General features: G+C 42.2%; 1 protein-coding gene across 1 annotated transcript in view; it reads left to right on the top strand.

Annotated features, from left to right (window-relative positions):
- The first annotated feature begins 14,084 nt into the window (after positions 1-14,084).
- Positions 14,085-19,705, top strand: part of BCAS4 (breast carcinoma amplified sequence 4) — an 87,150-nt gene continuing 81,529 nt past the window's right edge. Inside the window, exon 1 of the mRNA XM_077831708.1 lies at positions 14,085-14,314. Within this exon, the coding sequence (XP_077687834.1) occupies positions 14,180-14,314 (135 nt within the window). The 5' untranslated portion in view covers positions 14,085-14,179. The remainder of the gene's footprint in view (positions 14,315-19,705) is intronic.

Below are 19,705 nucleotides of genomic sequence, written 5' to 3'. Positions count from 1 at the left end.
ATCTTAAAATTCTAATGTGAAAGTCTTACTCCTCCTCTTGTACCTTGAGGACCAGTTCTCTTCTCTTAGTTTACAGTATTGTATAAGGTTGTTGTTTTATGCTAGGCTTAGTCACTAATTGTAGTAAATTACATTAGGTAAATGTCTAAAGAAATCAAATACAAAATTAATAGGATGAAAATAACATTTTACCTGATTACCATTTCATGCTCCAAAAATGGTCATGTTAAAAAATATAAAGATTCTTACAAATGGGAGGAGAGTTATTTGAAGTTGATGATCATGAACAGTTCTGTCTTAACTATAAAAAAAAAAAAAAAAAATTATTATCCAGCACAACTTATATCACTTGATTTTTTTTAAAAAAAACACAACTTTAGGCTTTGTAAAACTAACTTGCAAACTTATGCTGTTACCACTTCAGAATTTATAATGAACTAAATTATAAATGCTGGGGTTTTTTTAATATACCACCCTTGGTAGGGTATCTTCTTTGAATATTACAAAACTGCTATAGGCAAAAAACAAAAATATTGAAAACTAAAATTCTGATGCTGCAAACTCTTAAGCAGGAGTGTAAATTGACTCTCATGAATAGCTGAATAGTTCATTGACTTCAGTAGAACTACTCATGTGGTTTGCTTGCAGCATCAAGGGCTAAAATTGTGTTTGTATTTAAGAAATAAATTTAAGACATAAAATTGTCTTCAAAACAAAATTAGTTCACTGCTAATAATGAAAATCTATTAACTTTTAATACATTAACACAGTTAACTTTTTATACATACAAGCTAAAATTTTGAAAAATAGCCTTCTGAAGGTGGAATTTTCAGGTGTTCCAAAGTTCCTTCATACTGCAAGCCCAGATAGAAAAAGCCTGGTTAAAGTATTTCAGCCTTCCTGACTTGTGAAAATTCAGTCTAATGGACAGTGGTGTTAGCCCAGGCTACATTTGCAATTTCCTTATCAATTTTGTATTTATCTCAGTAAGGGTGTAGCTTCTTAGTAGAACAAATTTCTGTAAGATGTGAAATTTACAGTTAGGAAATGAACCTCTTGAGGTTCTTTCCAGCCCTAATTTCTATGATTTCTAAAGAAAAAAAACAAAACGTGCACTTAACAGTTTGACTTTAAATGGGAATAAAAGTAAGAATTAGCAACAGGTACTCCTGCAGAAATTCTCCACCAAAAAAATAAAAATTCTACATATTTTACTTATCAAAATAACATACTATCATGCCAGTTTGTTATTTTGGTAATTTATTTCAAAATACTTGTCAGCAAGTATGTCTAACAATATAGACAACAAAAAAGGGTTCAGGAAATGTTTTTTTGACAGATTCCTTACCATGAGTATTAATACAGAACTTTGAGTAATTGATTTAAAGTACAATATGAAAGTGTATTTCAATGCCCCCAGGCCTCTGCACTGTTGCTGAGGGATGTCAGGGGTAATGGAGGAGCTATGGCAAGGAAGTAATTGCTGGGAAGGAGTCTGGGAACAAACCTGGAGGGTTGTTAAGTGTGGGTGGGAGAAGTATGGAACAGATTGTTTTGCAGGGAGGGGGGCGTGATTGTTAGGGAGTTGGGGAGTCTCCCTCATGCAGATGCTGGCTGACCCCCTCACCTCTCCCATTTAATCAGACACATCTGCCCGGGTGTGTCCCTGCACCCCGATTCCCCATTCAGTCAGGCATATCTGCACATCCCCGTGTGTCCTGGCACCCTCCATCAGCCCGGCCTAGCTCACCTGTCTCCATGTGTCCCTACATGCCCACTCCCCCATCCGGCCCTGCATCCTCACTCCCCATTCAGCCAGGCATAGCTGCCCTGTCTCCTTGTGTCCCGTCACCCCCGCTCAGCCACCCCCCATCCGCATGTGGCCCTGCATCCCCACTTCCATTCAGCCCCTGGCTCAGTGCGGTCATGCCACTAGCTCCACTCCTCCTCCCTCTCCCCCATCCCATGCCTCTTCACATGACCCTGCCAGCAGGAGCCTGTGAGGAAAACAGTTTCCCTCTCCATGGCTGGCTGCTCTAGCCTGTGAGCCTGCTGCCCTCTCCTTTTGCCACCTGGTGAGTGAAAGGTGTAATTGCAGCTTCCCTTTGCCTCCCTGTTAAAATCTGCTGGGGACATCAAGTGCAGAATTCCCCCAGGAGTAAACATGTAAATTTAAAAACTGATTCTTTTTTTAAACTTATTTTTTATCCATGCTGCTCCCTTTTTATTTAGGGCATGTGTCTTACTTTAAAATTGGGTTTGGTTTTTATTCCTTCAGCAATGGGATGACTTTCCTGTATCGTGTTAGTGTGCATTCACATGCCTTTTTATTTACTTGAATGTATTGTGAATAATCAAAGTGATAAAATGCACTTGGATTAAGAGAAGAGAATGAGATCCATGGATACAGATGAAGATAAACTAGTACCACACTTTTTTTTATGTAGAGGTGTAACGCTTTCGTTCAGTGGAATTGTTTTATGGATCTAATATGGTACATTAGTAGTGTTGCAGCTTGGATGTAAAATAAGCTATTAACTTACACATGAGCCTGGCACCTGAAAACAAGTTACTAATTTATTGCTTAAACACAAACACTTCAAGGTAGTATGCTGCTAAACTTTTGTCCATCACCTAATTTTGAAGGTTTTTTTACTCATAGCATATGCATTTTGGGTATATATGCTGATAATAACTTAAATCTTAAAAAGGGCATATAGTATGTAAGTGCTCATGAATTTCCATCATGAAGGATTAACAAAAGTTTTTGTAATTAAAATGACAGACTGCACAATATGCAGTTGCATAACACTGCAGTTACCATAAGAGAGATTTTCTAAATATCTTCTATCTGCATCATACCACTCGACAAATTATTACTAAACATTTTAAAAATCACTATTCCAGGATAATCAACTTTTTGAAATAAATGGTTACATTTAACTTTATATATAAAATGGTACTGGGTTCAGTATATTATTTTTAAAAGATGATACATATATTAGCCTTTTATACACTACCTCTTAAAGTTAGTTTTTTTAACAGTTAACATCTTTCAAAATTTCTCCCTGTGGGGAGAAGAAAATTCAAGGCTTGACTATTTTGTACTGATTTTAACTGTATAATCTAAAATTATGCATGACTTAAAATATCAAGCTGCTGTCAATGCACATTCTTTATGTATTCAGTATCCTAATGCACATAAATTATATTTTAATCCAGATTTTATAAACTAATTTATATCCAAATTATTGCAAAATGCATTGGAATACCAAAATTCCTTTGAATAGTGTTTATATGGATGTGTACATGCACAATAAAAGCAATCTGTCCCTCTTCTCTGCTGGCAGTCTGAAAACAGATTAACCTTTTAAGTGCACCTTATGAGAAGAGAGCAAATGTTGCTGGAATTAAGGTACATTCACTTTGGATCTCTGTTATGGTATCAGTAAAAGTCAAGCTTAACTGTGAATCATGTTCTTCCACAGCCTCAATAAATTTAGGACAATGTCCTCGTGAGCTGTCTGCAACATGTACTTTTGTGAATATTCTGTATTTTCTAATTAAATTTTACTTGCAACTTGATTTTTACGCAAATGAAAATTTGTTTAAAATGTCAAATATCAGTATTTTTCTTACAACTTTAATGTATAATGTACATTGATATCTCACTAAATGAACTTTGATTTTACAAAATCAAACTAGCTTTAGCTGTATATTAGTCTTATATTTTTACAGACTGGAATAATAAATAGATATAGAAATATATATAATTGCTTTTTTAATTACTTTGGCAAGTCAGAGAATCAAGAGAATTTGTATTGTTCTAAAACATGAAAACATGGATACATTTCAGGCACAGTTCTCAAAGGACTCTTACTGTGTACATGCTTTTCTTTACCACCAGAATATCAAGTACTTCTATAACCCTGTTAGGATGGAGAAAACTGACCAAGGTGCAAGAAGATGTCCACGTTCACTTGTTCCCTCACCTGGGCTGCTATTCCCCTCACACCTGTACAGCCCTTTAATGTGAAGACAGGGTTTCACAAGCATAACTGATGGTGAAATTTGGCTGATGGTATCTATTATTATTGATGTACAGGCTGGAAAAAACGCAATTTAACTCTTGGATTCCAGATCAAGTTTGTAGACCTGGTAGTGGGAAAATACATTTCTTTACTTGGCATGGGACCTGTCTATGCAGACCCCCTTTGTTTCCAAGAGCAGTGCTAACCCAACTGCCTGGAACAAGAATTATGATGATGAAGACATTAAGCTTAGAATTCACTACATACCTAAATTAACCTTATTTTTTAAGCTTCAGAATGTTGCAATTCCTATGTACCTGAAAATTTTGGAGAATGTTTGAACTGTCAAAGTGATGGGTTTGGAGATTTTTGGGGGATGGGGTCTCTAGAGGAGGAGGTTTTTCTCATTATTGGCTGTTTATGTTTAATTGTAATTGGGATGAGTTATTTTCTGATGGTCTTGTTCTTTTAATATTTAAAACAGGGCACTTAGATGCTTTTTTTATATTTATAAACTGAAATAAATATTTGTAAATTGAGACACAAATTGCAATGCCACAATGTAACTTTTAGAACTGAAGTGCATTTTAGTGCCTAAGGCAACATCAGCATGTTGCCCATCAGAATTTTTTTTTGAGACACACACACATATGGGTTTCCCTCCCCCCCCCCCCCCCCGCCTTTTTTTATGTCAGTTGAACAGTTGTAGCTTTTGGCTCTGGGCTGTTTGGGGTAAGAGTAGAGCTGTATTTGATGCTGGTGTGATTGCTGCTGGAATAGTGTTGGGTTCTGGTGTCCACAATTTAAGAAGGATGTTAATATATTGAAAAGGGTTTGGAGAAGACGCACAAGAATTATTAAAGGATTAGAAAACATGCTTATAGTGATAGTCAGAGTTCAATTTATTTAGCTTTCCAAAGAGAAGTTTAAGGGGTGACTTGATTACACTCCATAAGTACCTACATGGGGAACAAATATTTGATAATGGGCTCTTCAATCCAGCAGAGAAGGGTATAACACAGTGGAAGTTACAGCTAGATAAATTCAGACTGGAAAGAAGGTGTACATTTTTTAAAAGGGTAATTAGCCATTGGATTAATTTACAAAGGGTTGAGGTGGATTCTCCATCACTGACCACTTTTTAAAATCAAGAGATTTTTTCTAAAACTTGCTCTAGGAATTATTTTGAGGAATTTTTCTGGCCTGTGTCATACAGCTAGTCAGGCTATTAACGCAATGATCCCCTCTGACCTTGGAATCTATGAACCTATATAAAAGGCAATCTGGAAATACTCAACTCTCAAAAATGCTGCCTTTTACAATCACTAGGGGGCTCTATCTTGATTCCATAGAAGCCAGTTGATTCAGGCCCTGCAAGAACTTGATTGTCATATCCTGCCACAGCAAGTATTCATATAGTGAAACGAGGCCTTCATGTAAATTCCACAATGTGGACTTCGTCAATAATGCTTACTCCTTATGGAAGTTTGCAAGCTGAATAAAACGTATTCAATGTCCCCTTATTCAAGAGAAGCAATGGACCATAATAAACTTTAGAGCATAAAGTAAAGGTCCACCCCTAGATTCTAAGTGCGTATGATGTTTGTGATACAGCAGTAAGATCCAATAAAACCTTAAACTCAGTTTGTGTTGAAGGAAGGGAGCAAGTTAGAGGACAGATAATTAAAGTGGAAGAAAAGAAAAACTTACTCTGCTGATATTCTGAAATAATTTGGAAGTCCATTTACTGATCTCTTAGCTATAAACCTGATCGATAAAACAGGTGAGTTTTACCTAACTCTAACCTATTAAAAGTATATTCTCTCTTGAAAGTGTTGTAACTACAAAATCCACATGTCCAAAGCAGCAATTTCCACATAGGAGGAAGAGAATGGTTATATTAAAAAAAATCTTTCCTATAACAAAACTTGTTTGCACTAAATTAAAACATTAAATATGAGCAAAGATGTGTTACATGTCTCATTAAAACACTGCACTACACATAGGAGAGACCTTCACTGCAGAGTTAGCTTGGACTCTTAACCAGGTATTGCCTCTAACCAATCTCTTTCCCATCCACATGTCCTCTCACTTGGGCTTAGTGGTGAGAGGGTTCTACTTTCACTTGGGCTGGTAACCTGCCTACTTTGCAGTGAGGATGCAGACTAAATCATTGTGGTGCTGACAGTCTTCCAGTGATGTGCTACATCCGAGCCTGTGTGCCCAGAAGAACAGAGCAATTCTCCCACAATTTGATAAGAGAATCACAAAGCAGCTCAGCTTTCTGCAGCACAAAGAACCATAGGATTCATCCCCAGAAGTCCTAGCAACATACTGAGTTGAGTGCAACACCACTGAAGACACAATAACTAAGGTAAGGCTTTGCGGTGTGGCTGTTCTCACGTGAGCTAGGCTAACCTGGGTGCTAGTCTCCTGGGCTAACTAGTGATGACATTTTAGATTCTTGTCAGAGGCACTTGCCAGGAGAGAAAAACATCCACTCCCCCAGAATGTGATAGATAGAAGCAGCTGAATTGTACACAGACATATAGCAGAACTGACTAAACAAAAATTGTACTTTTTTCCAATAGTGGAATCTCATTTAGTTTGAGAAGGGAAGGTAAAAGCATGTGTCTCATCACTAAAGCCACCTCTAGGGTGGAACACAGCTGTTGAGTACATAGCAACACTGTGCAACAGTTAAGAAAAGAGGGGCAGGGGAAGTATCCAACCAAAACTGCAGAGGGAATTTAAGCCTCTATGCTTATAAAACGGTACAAGGATATTTCCAATGACAGTGGTCAATATCTCTTATATATATGCTGAGATTAGTCTCTCAGGCCCCTGTTTTCCTAGACCATACAGCCATCCATCTACAAAGAGCCCTTAACTGTTATGATGCCCAAATCTACATCCTTCTGACGACTCCATGTGAACGTGAAGATTCTGCACCTACAGTGGATTTTACATCTTGCATGACAAACTTCCATTCAAGGGAAGAGTGCCATGTATTGTATCATCAATATCCATTACTACTTATTCTTCCCTCCAAATAGCAATTGAACTCACCCATGCTTAGCGTGAGATGACATGATCACACTGAGATACAGGATTCAAAGTTTTATATGGTAACTCCGCAGATATGCAAACTTATTAGGATTTTCAGAACTTGTCAGTGTTGGCCTAATTCTATTCCCATTTGAAGTCTATGGAAGATCTATTAACTTCAGTCGGAGATATTTGTGTTAGCCTATAATTATTAGCATAAAGAAATACATTATGTAATAAAGATGTTATGTTCTTGGCTAGTAGTTGGATTAGATTAATAACCAGGTATATGAGGTAGCATAGTTGAGTGCTTGATATGCTAGCCAAGACCTCAGAACTCTAATCCCTTATTGTGCAGCCCTGGGCAAGTAATTTATTTTGACAGGTTTCAGAGTGGTAGCAGTGTTAGTCTGTATCAGCAAAAACAACAAGGAGTCCTTGTGGCACCTTAGAGACGAACAAATTTATTTGGGCATAAGCTTTTGTGGGCTAGAACCCACTTCATTGGGTGCATGGAGTGAAAATATAGAAACAGGTATAAATACATGAAAGGATGCGGGGTTCCTTTACCAAGTGTTCTGTTACTTTCTTTATTGGGCCTGTCTTGTAGTAGGTGACTTCTCAGTACCCTTCTGGCTCTGTCAATTTGTTTCTTCACTTCACCAGGTGGGTATTACAGTTTTAAGAACGCTTGGTAGAGATTCTGTAGGTGTTTGTCTCTGTCTGAGGGATCGGAGCAAATGCAGTTGTATCTTAGAACTTGGCTGTAGACAAAGGATTGTGTGATACGGTCTGGATGAAAGCTGGAGGCATGTAGGTAAGTATAGCGGTCAGTAGGTTTCTGGTATAGAGTGGGGTTTACAAAGAAAGTAACAGAATGCCACTAGCTGTCACTTACAGCCCCCAACTAAAACCTCTCCAGCGCATCATCAAAGATCTATAACCTATCCTGAAGGATGATCCCTCACTTTCACAGACCTTGGGAGACAGGCCAGTCCTCGCTTACAGACAGTCCCCCAACCTGAAGCAAATACTCACCAGCAACTACGCACCACACAACAAAACACCAACCTGGAAACCAAACCCTGCTACAACCCCCAGTGCCAACTCTGTCCACATATCTATTCAAGGGACACCATCATAGGACCTAACAACATCAGCCACACCATCAATGGCTCATTCACCTGCACATCTACCAATGTGATATGTGCCAGCAATGCCCCTCTGCCATTTCCATTGGCCAAACCGGACAGTCTTTACGCAAAAGAATAAATGGACACAAATCTGACATCAGGAATCATAACATTCAAAAACTGGTAGGAGAACACTTCAATCTCTCTGGTCATTCAGTAACAGACCTAAAAGTGGCAATTCTTCAACCAAAAAACTTCAAAAACAGACTCCAAGGTGAAGCTGCAGAAGTGGCATTAATTTGCAAACTGGATACCATCAGATTAGGCCTGAATAGAGACTGGGAGTGGTTGAGTCATTACAAAACCTAAACTTAATTTCCCCAATACTAATTTCTCCCTACTGTTACTGACACCTTTTTGTCAACTGTCTGTAATGGGGCCACTCCCTTACCACTTCAAAAGTTATTTTTCTTCCCTTGGTATCCTGCTGTTAATTGATTTATCTCGTTAGACTGACCTCACACTTGGTAAAGCAACCCCCCAACCTTTCATGTATTTATACCTGCTCCTGTATTTTCACTCCATACATCCGATAAAGTGGCTTCTAGCCCACAAAAGCTTATGCCCCAATAAATTTGTTAGTCTCTAAGGTGCCACAAGGACTCCTCGTTGTTTTTGCTAATTTATTTTGTGAAATGGGAGATAAAAATCTGTCTTGCAGGGGGTTGAGCAGAGATTGTACAGTGTTTTGGAAATGTGAAGTGCTGAGATTTAGAAAAGTGGTGTATTATCTCATTAGCCTAATATAGTTATAACATACTACATTAGAAACTTTACTTATACCATATAACCTCCAGATCCTATGCAGTTACCTCAATGCCTGAAGAACAAGGAAATAGCATATATTTCTTCAGGAGCTTGGATAATGACTAATGCCTGGAGCATGTTCTACATAACCGTAAGTACAAAGCTTATATAACACAGTGTATACACTGCACCCATGTTTGATTTCCACATGAAAACACTTGCTGTCCTTTCCCTTGCACTGTGTAATGACATTTTCTTTTGAACACCCAGCTGCTGCTATGAAAACTGTTTTGTTTTGCTTCATTTACATAGTCACAAACTTCTAATGACTCATATGCAAACAACTGAAATTCCTCTCCTCTCCAGTCACTTTGAGAATAGGGTGTGTGGGAAGGAGCTGGGGATGGTAGGTGAAAATGGAGAGAAAAGAAAAGGCCGTAGTACCAGCAAATAGAGGGATGTTGCCTCACAGAAAATAGAGGGCCATATCAATCAAAGGTTTTTACCTAGGAGGCAAATCTTGTGTAGCCACCAGGCAGAAATGCCAAGCAAAGCTAAATCTGCAGGTGTCCTTTCAGATCTCCAGAGAGGCTGGCCAGTTGTGGGGGCATGAGAGAAATTAAGCGAACAGAAGGTAAATGTGGAACCGTAAAAGAAGTGAGACAGAAACAGAATAGTGGAAAGGATGATAATGGGGGACACAATGGACCCATTAGGGCTGACACTGAGAAACTACCGAATCTATTATTGACCATTCCTGTCCCTACTGTCCTAATAAAACCTGCACACCTATATCCTTTCCTTCAGCTGGGGATCACAAAGCGCTTGACTATCCAACCTTACTATATCTCTGCAAATTATATACTAACCATTGCACAGGCAGGTAGACTGATCTGACTTGCCCAAGGTCACACAATGAGTGCATGGGAGAGTTGATACTAGAACCAAGTAGTTCTAACTCCTAGTCCCCTGTTCTAGACATTAGACTACATTTCTTCCTTCTCTTCCATGATGTAAGATAAAAATGCAAAGGATCCAAGCAAATAACCTTTTGCATGTTTAAATGTAATTTAGTTTCTAAAAGTCTAGTGCTAAAACTATTAAAGACTAATTTGGACTTATTCTGTAAGGGCGGAAAAATCTCATCCAGTTGTATTCTTAAAATTCTGCCATCTTTTCAAAAGAAACTAACAATTTTTCAGGTAGTCATTGCATGAGACCAATGTATGATCGAAAACAACAGATGGTTTAGGTCCCATATGCAAAATAAAATTATGCTAAGTCAGTTACTGAACTAAAATGACACTGCACTTCTGCTGCATAGGGTTCTTCTTTCTAGGATTTGATCATGCTTTATAGACACTAATAAAATATTACTCGTGATAGCGATGGTAGAAGTATATCCCAGTTTTACAGAATGGGAAATTGAGACACAGGGAGGTTGTGACTTGCCCAAAATCTTAAAGCCAGTCAGTAATGTACATGGGAACAGAACTCAGATCTCCTGGCTCCCAGGGGGTTCACACGGTTATTTTAAGGGGGTTGTGGTATTGCTACCCTTATTTCTGTGCTGCCTTCAAAGCCAGACAGCCGAATAGCAACGGCTGTTAACGGGGCGCCCAGCTCTGAAGACAGTGTCCCACCAGCAGCAGTGCAGAACTAAGGGTAGCAGTACTGCCCCCCGCAACTCCTTTTTGGGTCAGGGCCCCTAAAATTACAACACCATGACATTTCAGATTTAAATAGCTGAAATCATGAAATTTGTTTTTTAAAATCCTATGACCATGAAATTGACCAAAATGGACCATGAATTTAGGAGGACCCTACATATGGTGAACTTGAAGTACCATGCAGAGATGAATTCTGGGGGTGGGGGTATTCTCCCCTTGGTACTAAGTTTGACATTTGGATTTTTAAATATTGTAAAAGCATACAAAGCAATGTGGATGGTCACTTATTGTATGCTTCTAATCTAAATTAGTGGTGATCCCTGGTTGCCAGAATGGTTGGTTAGTGTGCTGACTCAGTCAATATTTCTTATTATATGCATAAAACTGAACTTAAAGCTAGGCCAGTTAGGTGTTTTCTTTCATTAAAAGTAAAGTTCCTGGAAGTTATAAATGAAGATCTGTTAGGTAAACTGATTAGATGATCTTATCAATGCATGACTGTTTCCTACAGTTGACTGTCAAGTGTGTTTGTTCAGTGTGGCTTTAAATAATTCAAACAGTGAGGCTTCAATTTCCCTTGGGGGACTACTCCACAATCTAATAGATGTCACTATTAATACCCTTTTTCTTATACTCGGCCTAACTGTTTTTCTTTTAATTTCCTTCCTATTTTCCCTCTAAACACTTCCTCCTCCTATCTTATATATGCTCCTATGACACAAAGCTACTTAAGCACTGAATCTGTGAGATTCACAGGAGAGGGGGAAAAGAGGTATTTCCTTCGGTGTTTTTTAAAGCTTCTCACTTAACAGTTCCAAATCTCAGCCAAAGTTGACAGAATCAGGCTTGGACAAGTGCACGCACAAGTAACTGCTGCCCATAGTTTCCCCATTTCACAGAGCTGCTGCCTTTATAAAAGGGATCTTTTCTTGTTTTTTGTGTGTGTGTGCGCAACAATGCAAGTTAACTGCAGGCTTCAAAGAAATTCTCTTATACTGGTCCTCACTGTGATGTAAGAGTGAAGAATGGGTGCTTTGGGACTTAAAACACAGGTCTGAGACTCAGGAGATATGGGTTCTAGTTTGGTTCTATCATTGACTTTCTGTGACCTTTGACAACTCACTTACCTATGAAGTGCCTCAGTTTCCCTATCTGTATATTTAGCTTAATATTGCTCTACTTTGGAGGGTTTTATTAGGCAGCCCACCTGCATATGCTGTCTGCACAATCTTTTGAGATCCTGGAAGGGATCATACTATAAATGTGTGTTAGTGTTCAATTTAGTTTCCTGTTATATTGCTTTATGCCAGTTTATAGTGTGTGCATGTTAAATTTGATCAGACAGTATATCTGTAGGGGGTCATGGAATTCATAGCCTTATGCTGGCATTTTAATAATAATTACACCTCACAAAGTGTTACAAATATTAACTGAATGCTGATAGTACTCCTCTGTGGTAGACAACATCCCCTTTTCTCAGGTGAGGAAACTGAAACAGAGGTTAAGGAGCAGCTCTAAAGAAGGGCTGCTTTTGAAAATGACTTGCTTAAGGGCATGCAGAGATGGTGGTGGGGCAGGGATTAGAGTGTGGAATATTTTAACTCCTCCGTACTCCAGGCCACATTATACTATTAAAAAGCAGAGATACTATTAGAAAAATAGGATTACATTTTGAAGAAAAATGGTGTTTGTGCCTTGTGCTAACACAAATACTGTAAAAAGAAGAGTACTTGTGGCACCTTAGAGACTAACGAATGTATTTGAGTGTGAGCTACAGCTCGCTTCATCGGATGCATCCAATGAAGTGAGCCGTAGCTCACACTCAAATAAATTTGTTAGTCTCTAAGGTGCCACAAGTACTCCTTTTCCTTTTACGGATACAGACTAAAAGGGCTGCTATTCTGAAATGAGAAATACTGTGTTAGTTATCCACATTCCACTAGAGCAAGAAATTCTGCAACAAAGTTATGTGGCAACTTCTTTAGTCTTAAGAATCAAATTACTTTGAAGAAAGCAGTTTAACTCTTATCAGGAGAAGGATTTTCTGTATGATGCCCAATTAAATGTCTTGTTCTATGAGTCATGGGTTGGATAGCCTTGCAAAGAAGTAGTGGATTTTCACCTTCTCCCCGGCAAACACCATTAGAGCTGGCTGAACGTTTTCCATTGAAATGTTTTTGACAAAAAATTATTCTTTCTACACAACAGAAATGTTAATGAAATGTCCCGTGGGGGGGGGGGGGGTTGGTTGCTAGCTAAAACAGCCTTTAACACATATTTTATACCTCTCCATACTCTAATCATCTTTAACATAAAGCCAGCCAGCCTATACCTTAGATGTATCAGGTATGTCGAGTCTGGTCTTTCCAGATGTGTGCGTCGTCTTAACTGGAAAGTTGGGAGTGAATCTTTAGGAAGGCTGTCCTGTCTCCTGCGGGGTCGCTACGCCTTGGAGTTAAAGAAGGGTGAATCCTCCCCCACCCTCAAACTGGCTGACCCCAGGGCCTTCCCCTAGCTCAGTTTTCCTGAAGTTGTAATTTCACTGCTTCTCCAGCCCGCGGCCGCAGCGCCTTCTCCCAGGTGGACGAGCGCTGAATGTCTAACGTAACCAGGCAAGGAGAAGAGCCAACCTCCCTCCGCTGCCGCGTCATGCTTTTACACGGCAACAGATCTGCCAGCGGGGCAGCCCCAGCTCCGAAAGCGGCTGGTCCCCGCTCTCCCTCCGAACGAGCCGGGCTCGGAGACGCTCGGCTCTAGGGCAAGGCCCATTCTTGCTGTAGCAACGGGCGGGGCAGATGCCCCCGGGTCTGTTGCAGGGGACTGGGTGACAGCTAGGGGCGGGCTGGGCACCGGGGGCTCCCCGGGGGGTGGGGGGAGCTCCCCTTTGCCAGAACAATGAACCAAGGTTTCCAACCCCCAGCCTGGGGGGGGGGGAGCGCTCCCGGGGCTGCAGCAGGAGGGCGGCGGCAAAACACCACACCACCCTCTGTGCCGGAGGCTGCCGCGTGGGCGGCCCCCCTCAGCCACGCGCGGCTGCACGGAACGAGCTGCCCCGCCACGGGAGAGGGGCGGGCGTCGGCTGCGGCTGCTGCCGCCAGGGCTGCCCTAGGAGCAGAGCCGCGGCCCAGCCGGGGGGTCCCCACCGAGCCCCCGCGCGGGGCGGGAAGCGCCCCCCAGCGGCCGGCAAGGCGGCAGGGCGGCGCGTTCGCGTTCGCCGGGGCCCAGCTCCAGGCCTGAGGGCAGTCGGCCTCCTGCCCCCGGGGGCAGCGCAGCGCAGCCGGCGGCCACCGTTCCCGCTTCGCCCCGCTAGGTGGCGCCCCGAGCTCGGTTGCCGGGCGCCGGAGCGGCCGCAGCGGGAGGCTGCCCCGTTAGCTCGGCTGTAGCTGCCGGGCGCATCCGGGCAGCCAGGCTGGGGGAAGCGCTCGGGCGGCGCTCGCTGGGCAGCCGCTGGGCAGCCGCCGGGCCTGGGCCGGGAGGAGCCGGGGCTGCCATGAGCGCAGGCGGGGGCCGGGAGGAGGGAGCCGCCGCCGCGATGCTGCAGCTGCTCCGCGAGCAACCGGAGCCCCAGGCGGAGGAGAGCGGGGCTCAGCGCTTCGCCCTCTGCCTGCCCCCTGGGGAGGAGGAGGTAGGCGCGCGCCGGCCGGTCTCAGCGGGGCGCGGAGGCAGTGGGGGCGTTAGCTTGCAGGGGCCCCAGGGGATGGGGGGGTCCCTGGCAGCCTGGGGGCACTAGGGGGCTGGGTAGCGTGTGTGGGGCGTGGGGGGGGGAGGTTCCCCCAGTGCTCGGGGAGGATGTTGCGGACACGTCCCTGCCTTTTCTTTGCCCCCCACTTTCAGCGGAGGGAGGGGAACAGCTCGCTCTGCGGCAGGCGTGGGAGGAGCGGAGGTGACTGAGGGTCGCTCCCCTCTGACCTGTAGCTCGCTCCCGCCCGATAGCGGGTGTGGACGTGATAAGGGGTGACTCTCTTCTGTGCCTTGGCGCCGGACCTTGTCCCCAGGCCAGGCAAGATGGTTAAACTTGTCCCCTGACGTGGGAAAATTCCCCCTGGATCATTGCTGCTCCTCCTATGCCAGCTCCTCTTCCTCGCCCCTTTGTTGGCAGTACAGTTCCCTGCTTATTTATTATCTAGGTCAGAGGTAGTGGTGTGGAGCCAGGTGATTCTTTAGGCTGCTGTAATTGTTCAAACACTTCCCAAGCCAGAAAGCGTAGTATCCCCTGTCACCTCCCCTGTGTGCGTTTGTTTCAACCCCTGCCCTCCCCTCCTCTCCTCCTGCTCATCCCCTTTCATCTCCCCAGGTGTTTTTCTCTGTACTGTGCATTTAACCAGGCTACTTAGCTGAGCCCACAGCTTTGAGATCTTTCCCCTCTGTATCTACTCAAGGTGTAAATCCATGCAGTTTCCCTGTCACCAAGATCCCCAAAGAATTTCCACACTCATTGTACCATTGAGTCCAGTTATCAGATCCAGAATTTGATTAGCTGAATTCTTCAAAGCCGTTTAAGTGGACCAGGGGCAAGCATATTTTTAATAATACAACCTATAAACAAGAGTGGAGGGAATTTTGCCTAAAATGCAAAATGAGAAGTTCTGAAACTTGACTAGCTATCCACTTTTGGTGTTTTGTGCTATCAGTCTCAGATTTAGAGCCATTTGTTATAGAAATAAGTTTTATTGCAGTGTTACTTAGAGTGTAAACTCTTTGGAGCAGGAACTCCATCTTTATCTGTCTTGCAACATAAGTAAATATATACATAATATAATAAATATAAACAACATAAGTAATACATAATAATATGTAAGACTAGAACAGGGGTTCTCAAATGTCATTGCGCCGTGATCCCCTTCTGACAACAAAAATTGTTACATGACCCCAGGAGGGGGAACTGAAGCCTGAGCCTGCCCAAGCCCTGCCACCCTGGGGGGAGGGGGCAGGGGTGTCAAAGCCAAAGCCCCACTGCTCTGGGGGAGAAGGAGCCAAAGCCTAAGGGCTTCAGCCTCTGGCAGGGGCCTATAATCTGGGCCCCACTGCCCAAGGCTGAAGCCCTTAGGCTTCAGCCCAGACAGTGGGGCTCAGGCTTTGGCCTCGGTCCCTGGCCCCAGCAAGTCTAAACCAGCCCTGGTGACCCCATTAAAACAGGGTTGTGACCCACTTTGGGGTCCCAATCCACAGTCTGAGAACCGCTGGACTATAATATTCACTATCCCACATTGAAATTGGCTACATCTTCCAAGTTGCAGCTGAGCACCCAGCCTGTTTGATCCTATAGGAATATTAAAAACAACATATGATCTTTGTTATTTGTAACTTTCCGTCCTGCCTCTCCACATGAAATTAACCACTTTTTTTAACACTGTTCTCTGTTTGCTCTTGCACACCCTTGTATCCTGTTCAATATAGATGATATGACAGAATAATCCAATCTCTATTTACAAATTAACTATGGCATGTGTGGGATATTCTTAAATGTTTCTTTCCAGGGGGCCTGCCCTTGCTAGCTCAGCTCTATGTTCTATCATCATCAGCAGCAAGAATTGAATTTAAACTTAAAACACCCAGTAAACACTAGCAACCATCTAAAACTCATGCTACTACTTATTTAAAAAATTAGAAGGAAAAGTTAATGTACAGCATATGCAATCTTCTTCATGGAGAAGATAACTTTAAATTATGTTCATTGACTGGTCATGATAATTGAAACATCTGAGGCTGGATGAAGAACGAACCTATAGAAGCATGACAAAGGCATTGTGGAGTCCAGAAGAACATTTAACAAACTCAAAGTTACATCACAGTCTAAGTTGTGACTGCTAGGCCCATGCTCCATGGGAGTAAATAACTTTATCTGGTCCAAATATATCCTCTAGAGTTGCAAGAGACTCTGATTTATTTTTTGTTTTGATCTAAAGATATCTATTTGTCTCATTTACAAAATTCCGTGCTCTTGTTTCCTGTTATGTTTTGAATGTTTCCCCTCTCCCTCTCTACTGTTTTCTTCTTGTAATATCCTGAACCTGACATTGGAGGGCATCTTACTGAAGAATCAGTTAATTTCAAGAAATATTGGAATGTTTCTGTGTGCACTTGCAGTATTTTTTAGAGATGTGTAGTTCTTCAGTTCAATTATTTTGAAGAGTCATCTGTTTCATTTGGTCTCCATTAACTTCCCAGGGAGTCCTTCAGGTTCTGACAAAGGAAGTTTAACTTTTGAGTGGGAGATAAGATCTTGGAGGAAAACCTTGTAGAAGAAACTTGATATTGTTTCTTAATATTCCCTATTGTAAATTAATATTAGTGATATTGCCTGCTGTAAATTAACATGGCACTTTACATACATTCCCTGCCCTGAAATGGTTACAGGCTTACACCAGATCCAGGACAGCAGTTTGTGTAAAGGAGGGAGTGGTTACTGGTGTGGAGAGTAAGGAAGGTAGGGTTCCTGAAGAAGAGTGTTTTAAAGAAGAGATAGAGAGGACTCTTGAAGCACAAGAACTAGAAAATGGCGCAGGGATGAATAGGGGCATAATGCTGAACCTGGGAGTAAATGAATGATGCTTAGGCAGGGCTGAGATTATATAGGACTTTGAAGGAGAGGAGGAGGAGTTTGAACTTGGTGTGGTGAGAAACAGGAAGCCAGTGCAGGGGTTCACAGGGGAGTGGTAAGAGAGGAAAGTGGTTTTAAATAGGTGGGAGAAGGGCAGAGAAGAGAGAAACAAGTTGCAGAAAATGTGGCAGGCCTTGTGTTACGGTCAGTGGTTTTGCATGAAGGAATAAACAGAAAGGAAAACTCTCAAGGCCAGACCCCACATGTATTTTTTTCATCTTAAGTTGAGAAGTGAAATAGTGATTGTTTTCATTTCACTTTTATTTCTTTACAACAAAAAGCATTGAGAACTTCAGAGGTCTTTATTAATTAAACACTTCAAGTTAAATATGACTGCAGTCCCAAAAGGGGACAGAGGCGGACTAATGCCAACCTGAACTAGTGCTCTTGGTGCCTTAAAGGATCAAATGCCACCCTGTGTTGTTTTCATAGCTCTGAAATTTTCTGAGTGGGTTTTCTCTCAGACCCTTAATGCTGAGATGCTTCAGGTGTCTGTCATATAAATGTGATAATTTCCGTAATCACCTGAAAGGAGCTTGTTGCAGTCTGCTCAGTAAGTGCTTAATTACAGGTGATTGAAAACGAGTGTGATTTATGCTGCAGTTTGTTATAGGCCCCTCTGAGCTGTTACAGAAAGTGCAGTAAATACATAATTAGGGGCTCAGTCTACTTTTCCCTGTTTTCACAATTGCTATGAAACAGTTGAACACATGCAGCTGAGTCCAGTGTAAAAACAGGATGTTGGCTTTGTCTAAGCCTGCTTTGCCATCCCATTGGGGTATTTTAAAAAGACAGTGTCAAGTAATCTCTTAGAGTTTTTATCTCTTCTCTTTTTTTTATTTTTATTATGCCCTCATATGGAGTGCACAATGGTAACTAATGCTTCCAACAGTAAAGCATTAAATAATGTCAGTCTGGCTGGAATTGGCTTAAGCTATTTTTTAATGAACATAAACATCACTCCTGTCCTGTATCCTTTCTTATTCCAGTCCTTGTGACCAAAGACTGCCGATCATGGGAGGGTTAGTGATGTTGACAAATGCCCTCTCCTTGTGTGCCTGGTAGACTTTGGGCTGGTCTACATGACCTCTTAAGTCGATGTAATTTACGTTGCTCAGGGGGTGGGAAAAGACACCACCCTGAGCAACGTAAATTCCATTGACTTAAGCGCTGTCCAAACCATGCTAGGTCGGCGGGAGACGCTTTCCCGCCGACATAGCTTCTGTTTCTCGCAGAGGTGGAGTCATTCTTCAACAGATGCGCTACAGCGGTGTAGAGGCGCCTGTGTAGCACGGTAGTGTAGACATGCCCTTAGTCAAAGCAGGACAGGAGCCAAATGCAGTTTCAGTCCATGGATGCAGCTTCCACTGAAGTTGGTGGAATGACACTTACTTTGCTTTCGCTGTGTCTCAGTTGCTAGTGTGTTAATCATTACTGCTTATACTGTAAAATGTACTGTTTGCAAAAAGGCTAGAAATTGTGTGGCCCCATCATTCCTGGTAAGCTATAACTTGATGCATGCTGGGAAAAATAGCTGAGTGTGACTTTTTTGAATCCCTTACAGGGCTTCAGTACAAGAAATAAAATTCTCAGGAATTAAACGCACACACATATCCACATGCTAAACGTGTCCTTTAGTAGTGTGAGCTCACGGGGAACAGTTGTAGTCTTTATTTGAAGAAAGTAAATTGTGTTTTTTTCCCCCAGCAGTGGTCTTCTCCAGTGCTATCATGTACAGTGCCTGCCAAGGGGGAACATTTCTCCCCTCTCTTCTGGAATAGCGAGTAGGGACTCAGGTTCCACCTCATTGTGGTAAAAGTTATAAGTATGCTAGGGAATTGCACTTACCTTCTGATGGACATGATGGGCCAGATCATCAGCAGGTGTAAATTGACATAGCTCCCCTGACATAATTATGCCAGTTTACAACAGCTGAAAATCTGTTCTGGTAAGTCTTAGAGAGATAAGATGGGTGGGGTAATATTTTTTATTGGACCAATTTCTGTTGGGGTGAGAAACAAGCTTTCAAGCCACACACAGAGCTCTTTTTCAGGGCTACACTGCATACTGATAAGTCTTGTTAAGTTGGAATCTTCACCATGATTCTTCAAAGAGTCCACAGGGCTGTGACGACTCTTGGAGAGTCTCCTCCTATCGAAAAGGGAAGGAGACAGAGGGTGTAGTATATTAATATTTTTAATCTCTGTCTGCAGCTGGACAGAAGATCCTTCTGATTGAGACAACTACCATTTAGACATTTAGGGCCAGGTTTTAGCATTCTGTGGGCAAAACTTGTATGTGCAAATAGCGTGATGGCCTATGCTATCAGAGACTTCACACACAGTTCAGGAAATCTAGGCCTTGATGCGTGACTATAATTAAATGGCTACTTGATGTTACGTGACTGTGTCGCAG

Source organism: Eretmochelys imbricata, chromosome 13 (genome assembly GCF_965152235.1).
Source record: "Eretmochelys imbricata isolate rEreImb1 chromosome 13, rEreImb1.hap1, whole genome shotgun sequence".
Taxonomy (NCBI): Eukaryota; Metazoa; Chordata; order Testudines; family Cheloniidae; genus Eretmochelys; species Eretmochelys imbricata.
The sequence above is the reverse complement of the archived record's forward strand: the minus strand, read 5'-3'. Positions and strand labels throughout refer to the sequence as shown.